Here is a 16,576-nt window from a genome sequence, read left to right on the forward strand (position 1 = left end):
TTCTCCAACCAAGTGCAGATTCCCCCCTTCACGTCCTTGCATCTCAGAAAGGCCCCAGGATGGGGGCACCCGGGGGGCTGAGCAGTTGAGCATCTGCCTTCGGCTCAGGGCATGACCCAGGGGTCCTGGGATCGAGTCCCTGCAGGGAGCCTGCTTATCCCTCGGCCTGTGACTCTACCTCCCTCTCTGTGCCTCTCATGATTAAATAAATAAAATCTTTAAAAAATAAAAAAAATTTTAAAAAGGCCACAGGATTCCAGAGTATTTTTATTTTTTTTAATTTTTATTTAATGTGCAATTCACATTCATGTTGTTGTGCAACTCTGTCACCACCCCAAAGGGAGGCTCTGTCCCCGTTCAACACTCCATCCCCGGCCCCCATCCTAGGCTCTGTCTCTGTGACCCTGATGACTCTAGGAACCTAACCTCAATGGAATCCTACACCACTTGTCCTCTGGTGACTGGCTGGCTCCTCCTCCAGGTCCGTCCGCGCTGCAGCAGGTGTCCTTCTTGTCTGAGGCTGCATGATAACCCACTGCATGGACAGACCCTCATCCGATGATGGACACCCGCCTTGCTTCCGTGTTCTAGCTCTTGTGAATCACCGCTGTGAACACGCTGTGAACACGGGTGTGCAAACATCAGCCCGGGTCCCTCAAGGGGGACACCTGCCCGCCTGCCTCTCTCATTCATTCCCAGTGGTGGGGAAATTCCAAGTGGTTCGAAAGAGGTGACAAGTGGTTCGGCAAAAGAATCACAAAGGCCCCGACTCTGCCTGGGGCCATGGGGAAGAGCCCCCAAGGTGGGGGCGGCCCTTGGGAAGGCGATGGGAAGGGGAGTATGCAGGTGTCCCCTGGACACGGGCCTGGGGGATCCACATGGCAAGCGTGGAGCTCCTGGAAGCCCCACCTAAGATCCTGGGTTTTGTCCTTTATATGATGGAATCAGGAGGGGGACGGGAACAGTCTCGCTTTTATAAATGTTGGTGGGAATGGAAGTATTTTTCCAGGAGAAAGTCCTAGAAGGCCTGATACAGCAAATTTAGAGGCTGTGTCACTCGGGCTGAGAGACTGGGGCAAGTGGGCATCTCTCCCTCTCCCCCCTCCCCATCCCCAGCTCCCATTCCATCTTCCTCCCTTCTCTCCCCCCACTCCCTGCATGGTGGTCAAGCCCACTGACCCAGGACACAGTCTGGTCCCTCCGGGGACCTCACCGTGCAGAGCCATCCCTACCCTGGGACAAATGGGGCCCTCCCTCCCACCCCACCCCCCATCCTGGAGTCCGGAGCCAAGTGGCCCCAGCTTCCCGACCTCAGGACCCCACCTCCCTGCACACCAGGAGGGAGGCCTGGGGGGAAGGGGAGAGGCCGTGAGGGAGGGGAGCCCCCGGCGTCCCCAGGGAGTACTGCTAACCCACAGCACATAATCCTGTTAAAATATTAATCCTCATTTAGCTGGAGGCGAGGTGGCCGCTGAGATAAAGCTCCTGAGTGGTAATAAAAGGCGCAGCAATTGATAAAGTGGATCGTCGCACTAATAAAATCCCGCCATCGTGAAGGTCGGGTCAGGCCCCTGTCATCGAGAACCACCAGGCAGGTCCCAGCCGCCGGGCTGGCAGAGGTAGGGGGTGACCGCCTCCCCCGACAGCGACAGGAGGGCGCTCACCATGGGGGGTCTGCTCGCAGCTCCAGCAGAGGGAGCAGAGGGGGGCTGACTCTCCTTGGGAAGGAACCCCCAGCCTTGGGCCACTGTCTCCTCCCCCAGGGACCCGACCTGGTCACAAAGATGGTGGGGCCTCCTGGCGGCACACCTGCTGAGCCCAGGCCGGTCTGGCCTCTCACTGCCCCCCAGACACCGGTCCCAGGCTCAACGGCTCAGGCCTCCCCGGGACATGAGGATGAAGCATCCAATGCAGCCCCAGCGGGGGTGCCCAGGGACCGCCTCCCAGATGGCATGGCCACACCCAGGGCCCTGTTTGGGAAAGGTCATCTGCTCAAACTCTGTGTTCCCGTCCCTCCTGAAGGCAGCTTAACAACATAATCAGGCTGCTCTCCATTCAGCGCCCCCCAAAGCCAATAGTGCATCAGCGACACCACTGCTTTCCTTCCCAAAGGGCATGGACCAGGCATCGAGGGAGACCGTTAGACCCACATTTGCCACTTGTCACCGTGGAAATGGAGAGGGCGGGCTCAGGACTTCCACACTCCCCCAGTAGAGGGGACAGCCCACAGCTGGAGCGCCCGCCCGTGTGCCCAGCCCCCCCACCAGGGCATCTCCCTGGCAGGCAGCACCAGCCCAGGGGCTACATGGGGCCGGGGGGTGGGGCAGATGGGGAGACAAGGATTCCTGGTTTGGAGAAACCACTCCAACTGCTGCATAGAGACAAAGGAGAAGCCACGAGATCTGTCAGAGTCCAGACGCTGCTCGTGCCACCCATGCCTTCTTGCCTTCGTGCCTACTGTGTGCCAGGCACCACACCAGATGGGGACAGAGCCTTGCTCATGGCCAGAAACAATGGCGCTGTCGCTTGTCACACCCAGCTCTTGGTCCCTAATATCCCCCGCCAACAAAAGGAACCAGGCCCCTTGAGAAACGAATACACTAAGAGGAGCCTGGTGCGTCCTGGGGTCAAGGAACAAGGCGACAGGCATGACAAAGGGATCCAGGCGCCAACGGAGAGAGCTCCGGGTGGCCAGAGATGGAGCAATCAGAGCAACAAAATCAATCAGGTGGCAGTGGGTTACATACTGGTATCAATTATTGAACAGATGAATAAACAAGGAGAAGAGACAAATCTGCTCAGAATTCCAATGTCCGTAGATACTCGGCCCCCACAGAGGTGAAGCATGACCCCTCAACTCCTGAAGAGGGGGTGGCACACAGTGACCGTCCTTCCAAAGAAGAGAGAGGGCAAGAAAGAGTGGCTGCCCCGCAGAAAGGCCTGGTGACACTATCTTGGCCAGGGGATCAAGGCCACAGCAGCAGTGATGAGTCATGTTGATAGGATGTACCCTTGATATGATATAATGGGAATGAGGCTTTTTATCTCTGTGCCCTTCCTCCCAAAAACCCATAACCCCACCCCCCACCCCGTCTAATCAAGAGAAAAAGAATAGATAATTTCAACTGAGGGACATTCTACAAAGCGCCTGCCCAGCACTCCTCTGAACCGTCAAGGTCATCAAAAAACAAGGAGAGTCTGAGAAACTGTCACGGCCAAGAACCCAGGAGACCTGGTGATGACCTAATGGGATCCTGGAACAGAGCCAGGGCAGTAGGGCCCTGAGGAACTCTGAGCAGAATACGGCCGTGTCGATACTGAATAGAGTAAGAACTCCCCGATATTGCTCGCGTGTCGTGCGAATACACCGCAGAATGTACCTTGGAGGAGGGGAGGAAACCTGGCCCGGGGTAGGAAGGCACTTGACCACCTTTGCAATGTTTCCATAAACCTAAGATCATTATCGAATAAAGGGTTGATTTCAAACAATGTCTTCCCTAACCAAAAGTACCAAAGATATTTGCACAAATTTCCCTTCTAAGCGTATTTATTCATCCAACAAGTACAGGTTGAGTGCCTCCCTGGGCTGGCCATTGTGCAGGCTCTGGGGAACCTGACAATGAACAATACGGCAAGTCCCGTCTTCAGGGGTCGTCAGGTCTACCCTCTACCTGAACAATGACCAGTGTGCAAGAGAGGTGGCGAAGTCACGAGCGACAAAGATAAATGGTAAATGCCTATGAAAAAGATTACACACTATAGATTCCAGAACAGACACACTGCAAAAGACATACAGAGCCGATTAAGCCCTAAGATTCCATGAGCGTGGGGACCTCCTGGCCAAGGGTCAGAGATGACCAACGGGGAGCAGAAATAAGAAGTGTGACATGGAGAACCTCCCAGCCTCTCTGGGGTAGCGCTTTCAGGCATCATTACACCCCTGTTGAGCACACAAAGGAATAAAAAAACAAAACCCGGGCAGCCCCGGTGGCTCAGCGGTTTAGCGCCTGCCTTCTGCCCAGGGTGCGATCCCAGGGTCCTGGGATCGAGTCCCACGTCGGGCTCCCTGCATGGGGCCTGCTTCCCCCTCTGCCTGTGTCTCTGCCTCTCTCTCTTTCTGTCTCATCAATAGATAAGATTTAAAACAAAACAAAACCCAATGGATACCGTGGGGCAGAGGAGATAGGACAAGTCACGGCTGGTGGTTCCCGACAGCAATACGACTGTAAGGACCCAGCAGCCTTCCCATCCTTGTCCAAGGACCCCTTTCTAGCAGGTGCACCCCAAAGAAGTAATATGAGCGGAAAAGGGAAAAGTCAGTGGTCCCACCATATTCACAGCCCCAGAGCCCCACGACACGGTCCTGAGCGGCCAGTACACTGGTGGCATTTAAAAGTGGTTCAGGGGATCCCTGGGTGGCTCAGCGGTTTGGCGCCTGCCTTTGGCCCAGGGCGCGATCCTGGAGACCCGGGATCGAATCCCACATCAGGCTCCCGGTGCATGGAGCCTGCTTCTCCCTCTGCCTGTGTCTCTGCCTCTCTCTCTCTCTCTGTGACTATCATAAATAAATTTAAAAAAAAAAATTTTTTTTTTAAAGTGGTTCAAAGCAGGGTCCTGGAGTCTAGGACCAAGTGTGGGCTCCTCCATTTGCTCCGTGACCTGCAACCTCTCTGCCTCGGTTTCCCCACACAGACAGTGAGGGTATTACTAACACCTGCCTTCCAGAACCTCCTCGAAGCTTGATGGAGACCATGGGCAAAGCCAGGGCTTGGTCAACGGGAAATGCCCTGCAGCACCCTCTTGGTTGAGGTGCTCTTGGGGTCCCTGGAAGGAAAAGGAACTCAATGGACGGTGAGCTACGAGGGAGATACAAAGAGACACAGACAGGAAGGCCGCCTGAGACGTGGAGGCCGGGGGAGCCGACCTCTCCCGCCATCTCCAGGCCGGGCCCACGCAGGCAGGCGAGGGTGAGCAGGCCGCTTGGACCCCCGCCGCCCCCACCCACGGGGGCCAGCCGGAAAACATGCGCAGGGCGAACAGGTCGCCCGGGCCTCACCACCCGCACCCCTGCACTCACCTGCCAATCCCGCAGGCACCTGCCAACCCCCTCAGGCACCTGCCAACCCCTGCACGCACCTTAACCCCGCACGCACCTGCCAACCCCGCACGCACCTGCCAACCCCTGCACGCACCTTAACCCCGCACCCACCTGCCAACCCCGCACACACCTTAACCCCGCACCCACCTGCCAACCCCGCACACACCTTAACCCCGCACGCACCTGCCAACCCTGCACGCACCTGCCAACCCCGCACGCACCTGCCAACCCCGCATGCACCTGCGCCGGGACCCGCGGGCCGCACGCCGACCCCGGTCTGTGCCCCCGCACCAGGGACCACCGCGTCGGCCCGCCTCCTCCCCCTCCCCCTGCCCACGCAGCACCCCGCATTTCAGGTCACCTCTACTTAAACCCGGGAAGGCCTCCGGAGCCCGGGGCGGGCCCTGCTGAGCCCCACGGAAAACCCCGACGAGGACACAGATGCAAGACGGGGAGCGTGCACGTCTGCCCCCTCGGCGCCCGCCCGCGCCGCCCGGGAGCCCTCCCGGTCCACCCCGAGCCCCAGCAACCCCGCAGCGGCAGAGAGCTGCGGGCGCCAGACTCCCCGAGGAAGAGGCTGGGGTTGTCACGTGACACTTGCCTTCCCCCCCCATTGGCCAGAACGGAGTCACATGGGCGCCCCTCGCTGAAAGGGGTGCTGGGAAATGTAGTCTTCAGCCGTGGCAGCCATTTTATTCTGGAAAGCTACTAGCCTCAGCTCGGGCTCCCCTCGGCCTGCCCCTCGGCCTTCCCCTGGACCCCGCCCCTCCTCCGCCTCACCGCCCTCGCGATCCCCGGCAGTCCTTCACCTGCACGTCGCCCCGACCTGGAAGGCTTCCTTGCCCACTCTGCAGCCTGGGCCTACCTGCCCCGTGGGCCTCCGAGCAGCCTTCCTGGTCCCTCCTCCTGCGACACCGTGTAAATGCTGTCCTCTCCCAGCGCACCTGCCGCCACTCGGACGCAGCTGCCCGGTCCTGCCGTGGAGCTGGCGCCCCGCGGCGTGGGGCCGTGGAGGGAGGCCGCCGCCCCGCCGCCGTCCTGCACCTGCTGTGCCCTGGCCCACCACGTGGCGGCCCCGCCCCCACCCGCCCACGCTGGTTTTAGGAGCCCGAGCGGTCCACCTGTCCCGGGTTGCAGCTGCGGTGCCCTCCTCGCAGGGTGTTTCAGCAGGTCCGGGGATGGGTGGGGGGCAAGAATCTGCACCGGTGGTCCCCGGGCCACCCCTCGGGAGGGTCTGATGGCCCCGCAGCCCCGTGAGCTGGGAAGCGCTTGACGAGAACACCTGCTTGCTGCGGCCAAAGTCGTAAGGCTGGGCAGCCGCTCGCAGGTCCACAGAGGAGGGAAAGTTAAATCAGGACGTACCAGCGCCTGGACACCTGCGTGGGAGCAGCTCCTAGGATGTGGCCCCGGTGGGATGCTTGCTCCCCCATCACCCCCCACCCCGGCTCTGGTCTGCGGTCTGCGGGAGTCGGCCTGAGAGTCTCTCGCCCTCTGCCCCTCCCCCCACTCCCGCCCCACAGGCTCTAAAAATAGGTTAGGGACGCCTGCTGGCCCAGTGGTTGAGCATCTGCCTTCAGGCTCAGGGGCTCAGGGCGTGACCCCGGGTCCCGGGATCGAGTCCCACGTTGGGCTCCCCACAGGGCGCCTGCTTCTCCCTCTGCCTGGGTCTCTGCTTCTCTCTCTGTGTCTCTCATGAATAAATAAAATATTTTTAAAAAATAAAATACAGGGAGGATCCCTGGGTGGCGCAGCGGTTTGGCGCCTGCCTTTGGCCCAGGGCGCGATCCTGGAGACCCGGGATCGAATCCCACGTCGGGCTCCCGGTGCATGGAGCCTACTTCTCCCTCTGCCTGTGTCTCTGCCTCTCTCTCTCTCTCTCTGTGTGACTATCATAAATAAATAAAAATTAAAAAAATAAAATAAAATAAAATAAAATACAGGGGATCCCTGGGTGGCACAGTGGTTTGGCGCCTGCCTTTGGCCCAGGGCGCAATCCTGGAGCCCCGGGATCGAATCCCACGTCGGGCTTCCTGCATGGAGCCTGCTTCTCCCTCTGCCTGGGTCTCTGCCTCTCTCTCTCTCTCTCTGTGACTATCATAAATAAATAAAAATGAAAAAATAAAATACAGTTTATTTATTTATTTATTTATTTATTTATTTATTTATTTATTTATTTAAAATATTTTACTTATTTACTCCTGAAAGACACACAGAGAGGCAGAGACCCAGGCCGAGGGAGAAGCAGGCACCCTGCGGGGAGCCCGATGCGGACCTGATCCCGATCCCTGGACCCAGGGGTCACGCCCTGAGCCCGAAGGCAGATGCCTAACTGACTGAGTCACCCAGGCATGCCCGAACTTTATTTTAAAAATAAGCTAATTGACAAATTAAAAAACAAAACATTAGGTCAGGTTTTGTCATTTCCTTGGCTTCCCCCCTCCCCCCCCTCGGCCCCCGCATAAGAATGCCAGACCCTGGAGGTGCCACCGCCCACCAGGCCCCTGCCCCTGCTCACCTCCTCCGACTCCACCGGGGTGCTGCCCCTCCCCAGCCTCACTATTTTACCGGTTTACTTATTCACCAGCACGGTCTGTCTCGTTCACTGCTGTGTCCCCCAAGTTGAGAGCCGTGCCTGACTCACTTCGTGGATTCTGTGAGAGGGAGAGGGACAGAATCAGAGACGGGGAGAAGGGGCTGCGACCCTGAACTCAGGGTCCCTTCCCACACACACCCACCCCCATGAGCACGGGAAATGGGGCAGCCCCCTCGTCTGACCGCCTCATTGATGAAGTCCACAGTGAGGCCCCCTCATCCCCCACGTGCTCTCTGAGCTTCCCCTGGACCCAAGGAGGCAGGTGCGGGGGCCGCTAATCCTGGCCAACAGGCTGGAGCTGTCCTGCCCCATCCCAGGACGCCCCTTCATGGGCGGGGAAGGGCACCCACCCTAGCTGGGGCTCCCGCGGACAAGGCCAGCCTTGGGCTGAGCTGCTGGCCCTTGGCTCCCAGGTCTTGGGAAGCCCACCCACCAGCCCTGACCCGGCCATGTACCCCAGAGCTCTCCCCGACGTACAAGCTGGAGGGGGGGGGCCTCCCAGTGCCCTGGGGTCAGGGCGAGCAGGGCACAGGGCTGAGCGGGGCTGGGAGAGGTGGAGTGGGGACAGGCCTACGGGCTGGTGTCCGTCCTCCCCGTGAGGACACAGGTGCACTGGGGGGAGGAGCACCCGGCCCAGAAGGCTCTGCTGGCAATAAAGGGAGATGTGCGAGGGCTGGGCCGGGGTGGCAGGCACGCCGCGGCCAGGGCTGCTTCGGAGAAGCAGGTACGTGCAGTCTCGTGTTCAAAGAGGCACGGACAGGGTAAGTCTGGCCTGCCTGACCCTGAGACTTTGCTCCTCCGCAGGAACCACCCCGGACGCCTTGGTGTCTGGAAGGCCCATCATGGGGCGCCTGGCGGTCCTCCTGGTCCTGGCTCTGGCCGCCCTCCTGGCTCCAGGGGCAGGGGCTCCAGTGGGCAGGAAGGGCACCCGCAACAAGCTGTTGCTGGTGTCCTTTGATGGTTTCCGCTGGAACTACGACCAGGACGTGCACACCCCGAACCTGGACGCCATGGCGCTGGACGGGGTGAAGGCCCGCTACATGACCCCGGCCTTCGTCACCATGACCAGCCCCTGCCACTTCACCCTGGTCACCGGTGAGCATGGGCCTCGGGGTGGGGCCTGGGGCAGGGAGAGGGTTGAGCAACCCAAGGAAGGAAACCCCCCCCCCGTCTGCACAGAGCCCTGTCCCCCAGGGGCCCACAGGGACAAAGGTGACGGGGGCAGGGGACACGCTGTCTCCGGGGAGACACAGCATGGCCAAGGGGGATTGTCAGCAGGCCTTACCATTGGTGGGATCATACACAAGCCATAAAACTGCCCAGTGGTCTCTTTTTAAACGGTGACCCCAACCAAGGTGACAACCCCGGGCGGGCTCCTGGAGGAAGTGAGTGTGGCCGGGTTCCAGACAGGTGGGAGAGATGAGCCTGCGGCCCCCGGATGCCCTCAAACCCCTCAAACCCCCCATCGCTCCTGGAGGTCTAGGGTGCGGTGTCAGCAGGGCCGCGCTCCCTCCGGAGACACTAGGGGACCCTTCCTGCCGCTCCCAGCTCCCGTGGTCTGTCCCTCCAACCCCGTGGGCTGTCTTCCCCCCATGTGTCTCTCCTTGTCTCGTGAGGATGCTCATCCAGAGACGTAGGGTCCTCATCCTAACCTAACTAGTCACATCTGCAAAGACCCTATTTCTAAGCAAGGTTACCCACTGAGGCTCCGGGTTGGACGGGGCCTTGAGGGGTGGGGGGGAGGGACCCTGTTCTGTCCAGAGGGCTCATCCTCACGCCAGTGTTCTGTGACCATGCCCCGCCCCCGCTGCCACATCTGGTCCTCCATCCTGTGTTGCACCTGTTTCCTTAATAGGTCCCGGATGGGGGAAGGGGGCCCACATTTCAGCCCCACTCCTCTCGTAGCTAGAAGTGAATTTTAGACGATATCTCGTGGGTGGAACTCCCTTGGTGCGTCTGGGCTTCTACTGGGGCTTCTGCTGTGTGGCTGGGCCGTGACTGTTTCATACGTTCCCTCCTGCCGGCCATCTGGGTCGCTCCGGGGCTTTGCCGAAAGCCACGAGGCTGCCGATGACATCCCCGCAAGCAGGACCTACCTCAGGGCTGGGGAGGGGTGCCCGTGACCCCCGAGGAACGTGGGCTCCCACCAGCAGGGCAGCGTGTGAGAAAGCCTGCCCGGCTCCCTCCCTCCACCTCCTCCCTCCCCTCGTGTCTCCTCCCCGCAGGCAAATACATCGAGAACCACGGGGTGGTGCACAACATGTTCTACAACACCACCAGCAAGGTGAAGCTGCCCTACCACGCCACGCTGGGCGTCCAGCGGTGGTGGGACAACGGCAGCCTGCCCATCTGGATCACAGCCCAGAAGCAGGTAACGGACGGCGGTCCGGGGACGGGGGACAGGAAGGACCTGGCCCAGAAAGGCCATGAGACCTCGTGAGGCCCACGCAGGCCTTCCCCCGACCCGAGTGCTGGGCTCCCAGCAGAGAGGGGTGAGAAGTGGGTCCCCGAGGGCGGGGGCGGTGCCAGGTGCTGAGGAGCATCCACTATGGGCAGCATCTTCCCCGCAGCCCTGGGCCGCTGGCTCTGGGAGAAGGGGGTCCGGTCCACCCGGAAAAATAACCTCACCCAGCAAAAAGGCGGGTAATGGGCAGCCCTGGTGGCTCAGCGGTTTAGCGCCACCTACAGCCCGGGGTGTGATCCTGGAGACCCGGGATCTAGTCCCACGTCGGGCTCCCTGCATGGGGCCTGCTTCTCTCCCTGTCTGTGTCTCTGCCTCTATCTCTCTCTGAATAAATAAATAAATCTTTTAAAAAGGGGGGGGGCAGGTAACGATAAAACAGCTTTCTGCCTTCCCCTTTCTGGATCCCTCCCCGGGCTGGGCAGCCGACTTCCAGAGGGCCAGATATAAGGTAATATAAGGTAGAGGTGGGTTGTGGGGCTGCGCCCCGGAACCCCTCCATCCCACAGCACTCTGGGGGTTTCTGGCCCCAGAGGTGTGGCTTCTCATCGACGGGGTCAAGCGGAGGTTTCCAAGATGAGCAGAGTGAACTTCGGAGCCTACCGCCACCCTCTAGGCAGGGCGTCCACTCAGGTCGGAGTCCTTCACCCTGGAGGGAGCCACCTGGACATCGGGCTCACTCGCAGGAGCTGAGAGCCTGGCATCTCGCGGTGCTTGGTCCACACAGCAGGGCAGCTGGGGAGCAGACACGCAGACAGGGCGAGCACGGACATGGGGCGGAAAGGACAGATGGATCTGTAAATAATGCAGCCATCGATTTATGGGCAAGACAGATGGATGGCCAGGCTGAAGGCTGGAAGGGCAGGCAAGGGGACAGGGGTCGCAGGGTCTGGACGAGACCAGACCATATTAGGGAGAGGCCGGGCTCCAGGCCAGAAGGGGAGGGCGGTCTGGGCAGCTCGGCCTTGGGGCGAGGACCCAGGGCCATGGTGACGATGGGGACACTGCGTATCTGAGGGCACTATTATATCCATTATCTCACTAGCGCTGAGTCCACTGGGCACCCGCTCGCTCTTCCACACAATCAGTACCGGCCCTGGGAATATAAGATAAGACTTATGAAAGGCCTTCCCAAAAAGAAGGGGGTGCCCGCGAGGGGAGCGGGACTGTGAGCGGGCAGGAGGAGAGGCGGGCGGTCTGGGGGCTGTGTGACAGCAGCAGGGACAGGCAGGGGCGAGCCCCAGGGTGCCTGTGGGCTTTACCGCCGCCGCCTTCCCTGGCAGGGCTTGCGGACGGGCTCCTTCTTCTACCCTGGCGGGAATGTCACCTACCAAGGCCTGGCGGTGACGCTGAGCCGGAAGGAAGGCGCTCTGCACAACTACAAAGATGAGGTGGAATGGAAGGCCAACATCGACACGGTGATGAAGTGGTTCACGGAGGAGGGGCTGGACCTGGTCACGCTCTACTTTGGGGAGCCCGACTCCACGGGCCACAAGTACGGCCCCGAGTCCCAGCAGAGGAAGGACATGGTGATGCAGGTGGACAGGACCGTGGGCTACCTCCGTGACAGCATCAGGAGGAGTGGCCTGGAGGACAGCCTCAACCTGATTGTCACGTCCGACCACGGCATGAGCACCGTCAACAAGACCGCCCAGGACCTGGTGGAGTTCCACAAGTTCCCCAACTTTACCTTCAAGGACATCGAGTTCGAGCTCCTGGACTACGGGCCAAATGGGATGCTGCTCCCCAAGGAGGGGATGCTGGAGAAGGTGTACGAGGCCATCAAGGATGCCCACCCCAAGCTCCACGTCTACAAGAAGGAGTCCTTCCCCGCGTCCCTCCACTACGCCAGGAACCCCAGGATCACCCCCCTGCTCATGTACAGTGACCCCGGCTACGTCATCCATGGGGTGAGCTGCCTGCCCCGGGGGGGACTCTGGGCAGGGCGCAGGCTCCTTCCCTGGGCTGCTGGGCCTCTGTCCATTTCTGTAAAAAGTGCCCCTCCCCCCATTTCTCACGCGTCCCCGGTTTGAGCGGCATTGGCCACCAAAGGGACACACCCGTCACGATGCAATAGGAGCGTGTGTGCACGTACACAGTGTACATGTGTGTGAATGTGTGAGATTTGCGTGTGGGCGTGTGCACGGACGCTTGTGTGTATGTGTGGGGAGACTGGCCATAAGAAACCAGAGAGAAGCGAGGGCGAGGGGCCACTGTGCCGTCCACCGAGAGCCGAGGGACCCCCGAGGAGATGCAGGCTGGGCATCGGGATCGGGAAAGGGAGCGCTGGCGTGCACAGGCGCCCTGTGCTCACAGCTCCTCCCTGTGTGCTTGGGGTCGGCACCTAGTCTTCCCCGAGGGGCCCTCCCTCGGGCCAGGGATCTTTTGGGGCTCAAGATTCAGAGAAACCCTTCTGCCCCCATGTGTAACCCCCTCCCAGGGGTCCTCTGCCCCCGCAGGGGTGCTGCTGGCAGAGAGGGCGGGTGGGTGGGGAGTCCCTGCAAAGGCTCAGGGCCTTCCCTCCCCGGCAGAGAGTGAACGTCCAGTTTAACAATGGGGAGCACGGTTTTCACAACGATGTCATGGACATGAAGACCATCTTCCGGGCCGTGGGCCCCAACTTCAAGAGAGGCCTGGAGGTGGAGCCGTTCGAGAGCGTCCATGTGTACGAGCTCATGTGCAAACTGCTGGGCATCGTGCCCGAGGCCAACGATGGGCTCCTGAGCACACTGCTGCCCATGATTCAGGAAACCAGCAACAGGCCCGTCAGCACCCCGCCGCCCACGCTCCAGGGAACCAGCAGCAGGACGGCCAGCACCCCCGCAGGTAAGGTGCCACCCATCCCGCACCAGGCAGCGCAGACGGCGTGGGCCTGCACCGCCCTGACCAGCGAGCGCCGCCAGCGCGTGGGGCCGCCTTTTCTTTCCCGGTCCCGGACTCCGGGCACATCTCGGGCCCGACACCAAACAGCGCACTCTGCGTGTCCTGGCAGCAGAGAGGGGACAGCAGGTGGATGTAAGCAGCCTTGTGAGGCTGTGGAGACGGTGGGCCAGAGAGGCAGGTGGTTGCCCCCAGGACAGGTCCCGGGGGAAGTCCACCGCGGGGCACCTGCTCTCCTGCGTGGCCACGTGACGGCTCCTTCCGGGTCTTCCTCTATCGGCCTCCCCCCAACACGCCCTTATGGCCACGCCAGCCCATCCCCAGGGGCACAGGTCACCCTGGGAGCTGATGAATGGCAGACCCCAGTGGGGGCCCAGCTGGAGGTGTGCAGGCCCTGCTCAGCAGGGGAGGGGCCTTGGTGAAGGCCAAGTTCAGGGGGCTTTTGGGGGGGTGAGGGACATGCTCCCACTTCTCTCATTCACTGGATGCTCTGAATTTCCTCAGGGTCTGCCCTCCTTCCAAGTGGCCAGCCCCCTTTGGTGATGGGAATGCTGGTGGCTGTGATTCTTCTGGCCAAGGTCGCATAATGCCCACCATTCAAGGTCAGAAGCCCAGGAGGTGGAGGGGAGGATGGGCTGGTGCTCCCTGCTGCTCCAGCCTGGCGCCCCCACTGCTGACCTGGGCCCCCACACACCGAGGCAGAGAGGCGTCAGTCCTCAGGAACCCCCGCAGGCCCCCTCCAGCCGCTCTGCCCTAGGCTTGGAGCAGGTCTTCCCAGAGCAGCAGGGCCCATGAGACCCGAACCCTCCACAGCCTCCTCCCTGCCTGCCTGCAAGGCCTCCATGCTCCACCAGGGAGGAGTGAGAACTCTGAAGCCATGGGGGTCAGGTGTGCAGGGACAGCCCAGGGGGCAGGGGTCCTGGGACACAGGTGGACTCAGCTTGCTGTGTGACAGCCCCACCTTGCTTCTGCCCTGGGGTGTCGTGACCCTCCAGCCCGAGCAGAAGCACATCACGCACGCATTCCTTCCCAGACCACACAGTGGGAGCCTGCTTGGGGTCAGGCCCTGGTCTGGGCTCTGGGGATCCGCAGTGACCCAGGCAGCCTGAGCCCTGCACCCTGGAGTTTGTGATTTAGGGGCCACAGGGAATGGGCAACAGGAACTGAACATATCAGTGAGGGATGACTGAGCCGGGGTCAGGTGTCAGGGCAGGGAGAGGACAGGGGGCCACGGGAGACCTGGATGAGGATGAGCCGGCCACGGGATCCCGGGATGGGAGAGTGAGTGAGTGAGAGCCCCCTAGGTGGGACTGGTCCTCACGTTCATGGAAATGAAGGGAGGCTGGTGCTTGGAGGCTGGTAGGCGAGGACAGGTACACGATGAGCCTGCCGTGGACACAGGGAGCCCCTGGCCAGGTGACACGGGACACGCCTGATTCGGGACCAATGATCAGAGGAACACGGGACCGCCAGGGCTCGGGAAGAGGGGCAGCCAGTTAGGACGGTCCCTCGGGGGTCTAGACAGAACATCCGGGGGGCAGAGTGGACTTGGGGCTAAATGGACGGGTCCAGATACCTTTACCTGCAATTTCCTCTTGGGTTTTGTGGAGACCAAGATTTCTGGTCGAGGCAGTGATGCAGGAGGTTTCCTCCAGCCTATAAAACACACCCACGGACACTCGGGTTCTGCATGGAACCTGAGAGGTGGGCTCAGACCTCACAGGCCAGGAAACTGCAGCAAAACCAGGAAGATGACATGACTGTGCGCTGGGTCGGGGGGGGGGGGGGGGTGCCCCGGAAGCGTGCCAGCAAACCCACTCTCCAGCTTGTAGTACAAGCCCCACCCTGTGGCCTCTGCCCACCTCTGTGGTGTAAATGCTCCCACTGAAGCCAGTTTCACGCTCCCAGAGTTGGGGCCGCAAAGGCCAGGTCAGGAAGGGCTGCAGAATCGGCCCCGGAGCCGGAGCCCATGCCCAGCACGGAGCTCAGAGCCCTGGGGACCCCCCACCCCACGTGGGCTGGCCACCACGGCCGCTGAATCCCGCGCAGAACCAGGGCGGCGCCCGAAGGACTTGCCCCTCGTCTGAGAAACGTGGCCGCCCTTCCCTGTGCGCCAGGGGAAACTGAGGCACCCTCAGGCCCTCCACTCTTCAGAGTCTGCAGTGTGTGTGGCATGACCCAGGCCCAGGAGAGTGCCCCCAGCCTTTCCCCCCCACCCCCACCTGCACCCACGCACGCCCTCCTGGGGCCAGCTGAGGGTCCTCAGTTCCCACAGCGGCCCTGCTCACCCCACCCTGACACCTTTGCCCATCGCACTTCCCACCACTCCCAGCCTCCCTGCACCCAGGGGGCCCTCACCCTGCCCCGCCCCTCCCTCCAGCCAACAGCACTTGTTCTTCCAGGACCACCTCTTCCAGGAAGCCTCCAGAAGCTACCCTCTCACGGCCTGAGTCTGCTGGATACTGACAGACGGACGGGCCTTGTCTCTTCGCCTGACCACAGACCTCAGGGTCCCCCCAGCTCCAGCTGCAGCCCCAGCTCAGTCGTTAGGGTGCTGGCAATAGGGACCCTTCCCAGGTTTAGGTCTGGGAAGGTGGGGGTGGGGCTCCTGGGAGGGGGGTGCAAGCGCAGGGCAGGCTTTAGGGACCCGGCTAGGGACCTCCGCCCCATGCCAGTGCCCACAGGCCGGCCGCTGCTGCTCAGCGGGGATGAAGGCTGCCGGGTGGTGGCTGTGAGATGCGGACCCTGCTGGGGTCCTCTTGGCCTGACCTGACCGGTTGGCCCCAGGCTGTGACCAGTTCCTGATCCCTTAGGCCGCTGGCAAACCCGGGGAGGCCCGGCTGGCCTGCTGGGGTGGGGGAGAGGTGCTGCAGAGGGGAGGACAAGGCCCTTTGTGAACCCACGGGAAACCGGAATCTCTAAGCCACGTTGTTCAACCAAGGAAATAAAAATAATTTTAAAAAGATGAAAACAGGGCAGCCCGGGTGGCACAGTGGTTTAGCGCCACCTTGAGCCCAGAGCTGGATCCTGGAGACCAGGGATCAAGTCCCATGTCAGGCTCCCTGCAGGGAGCCTGCTTCTCCCTCTGCCTGTGTCTCTGCCTCTCTCTGTGTTTCTCGAATAAATAAATAAAATCTTTAAAAAATAAAAAAATAAAAAGATGAAAACACAGCAAATAGTAGACCATCACCAGTGGGGGTGGGGGCGGGGAGGGGGAAAGTGCGCACACCGGTGCGCCTCTAGACGTAATCATCCCCCTGGAGGGGCTGCCTGGGTGGCTCAGTCGGTCAAGAGTCTGCCTTGGGCTCAGGTCATGATCCTGGAGTCCCGGGATCAAGTCTCGCGTCGGGCTCCCTGCATGGAACCTGCTTCTCCCTCTACCTGTGTCTCTCATGAATAAATAAAATCTCTTAAAAAATATTTTTATTTATTTATTCCTGAGAGAGAGAGAGAAAGAGAGAGAGAGAGATGCAGAGACACAGGCAGAGGGAGAAGCAGGTTCCACCCAGGGATCCCTCCAAAACCACTTCCTAAGAGCAGGAGC

At 60.9% G+C, this 16,576-nt stretch overlaps 1 protein-coding gene and 1 long non-coding RNA gene across 3 annotated transcripts; one reads left to right on the forward strand and one right to left on the reverse strand.

Moving 5' to 3' along the window:
• Positions 1–249: 249 nt before the first annotated feature.
• LOC140607260 (uncharacterized) lies at positions 250–6,166 on the reverse strand. The gene is made up of 2 exons (XR_012009375.1): positions 5,964–6,166; positions 250–618 (listed from the first exon to the last, which is right to left on the reverse strand). It is a non-coding gene; the product is annotated as an uncharacterized lncRNA (long non-coding RNA).
• Positions 6,167–8,518: 2,352 nt separating this feature from the next.
• ENPP7 (ectonucleotide pyrophosphatase/phosphodiesterase 7) lies at positions 8,519–16,208 on the forward strand. 2 transcript variants are annotated; one of them, XM_072781890.1, is made up of 6 exons: positions 8,519–8,786; positions 9,917–10,062; positions 11,436–12,062; positions 12,684–12,978; positions 13,537–13,634; positions 15,435–15,575. In XM_072781890.1, exons 1-5 carry the CDS (start codon positions 8,534–8,536, stop codon positions 13,617–13,619), a joined length of 1,404 nt encoding a protein of 467 aa, XP_072637991.1. In that variant the 5' UTR covers positions 8,519–8,533; the 3' UTR covers positions 13,620–13,634; positions 15,435–15,575. The 2 variants fall into 2 exon arrangements, with proteins under 2 accessions (XP_072637991.1, XP_072637990.1); XM_072781889.1 differs by lacking the exon at positions 13,537–13,634 and having other exon boundaries at positions 15,435–16,208.
• Positions 16,209–16,576: the final 368 nt, after the last annotated feature.

This window comes from Canis lupus, chromosome 16, assembly GCF_048164855.1.
Source record: "Canis lupus baileyi chromosome 16, mCanLup2.hap1, whole genome shotgun sequence".
Taxonomy (NCBI): domain Eukaryota; kingdom Metazoa; phylum Chordata; class Mammalia; order Carnivora; family Canidae; genus Canis; species Canis lupus.

What these genes read in the sequence shown, in the direction of transcription:
- ENPP7 (XM_072781889.1), top strand. Translation starts at nt 8,534, where the DNA reads ATGGGGCGCCTGGCGGTCCTCCTGGTCCTGGCTCTGGCCGCCCTCCTG. An exon ending in CCACTTCACCCTGGTCACCG is followed by an intron (nt 8,787 to 9,916) that starts GTGAGCATGGGC and finishes TCCTCCCCGCAG; the next exon opens with GCAAATACATCGAGAACCAC. An exon ending in CCGGCTACGTCATCCATGGG is followed by an intron (nt 12,063 to 12,683) that starts GTGAGCTGCCTG and finishes CCTCCCCGGCAG; the next exon opens with AGAGTGAACGTCCAGTTTAA.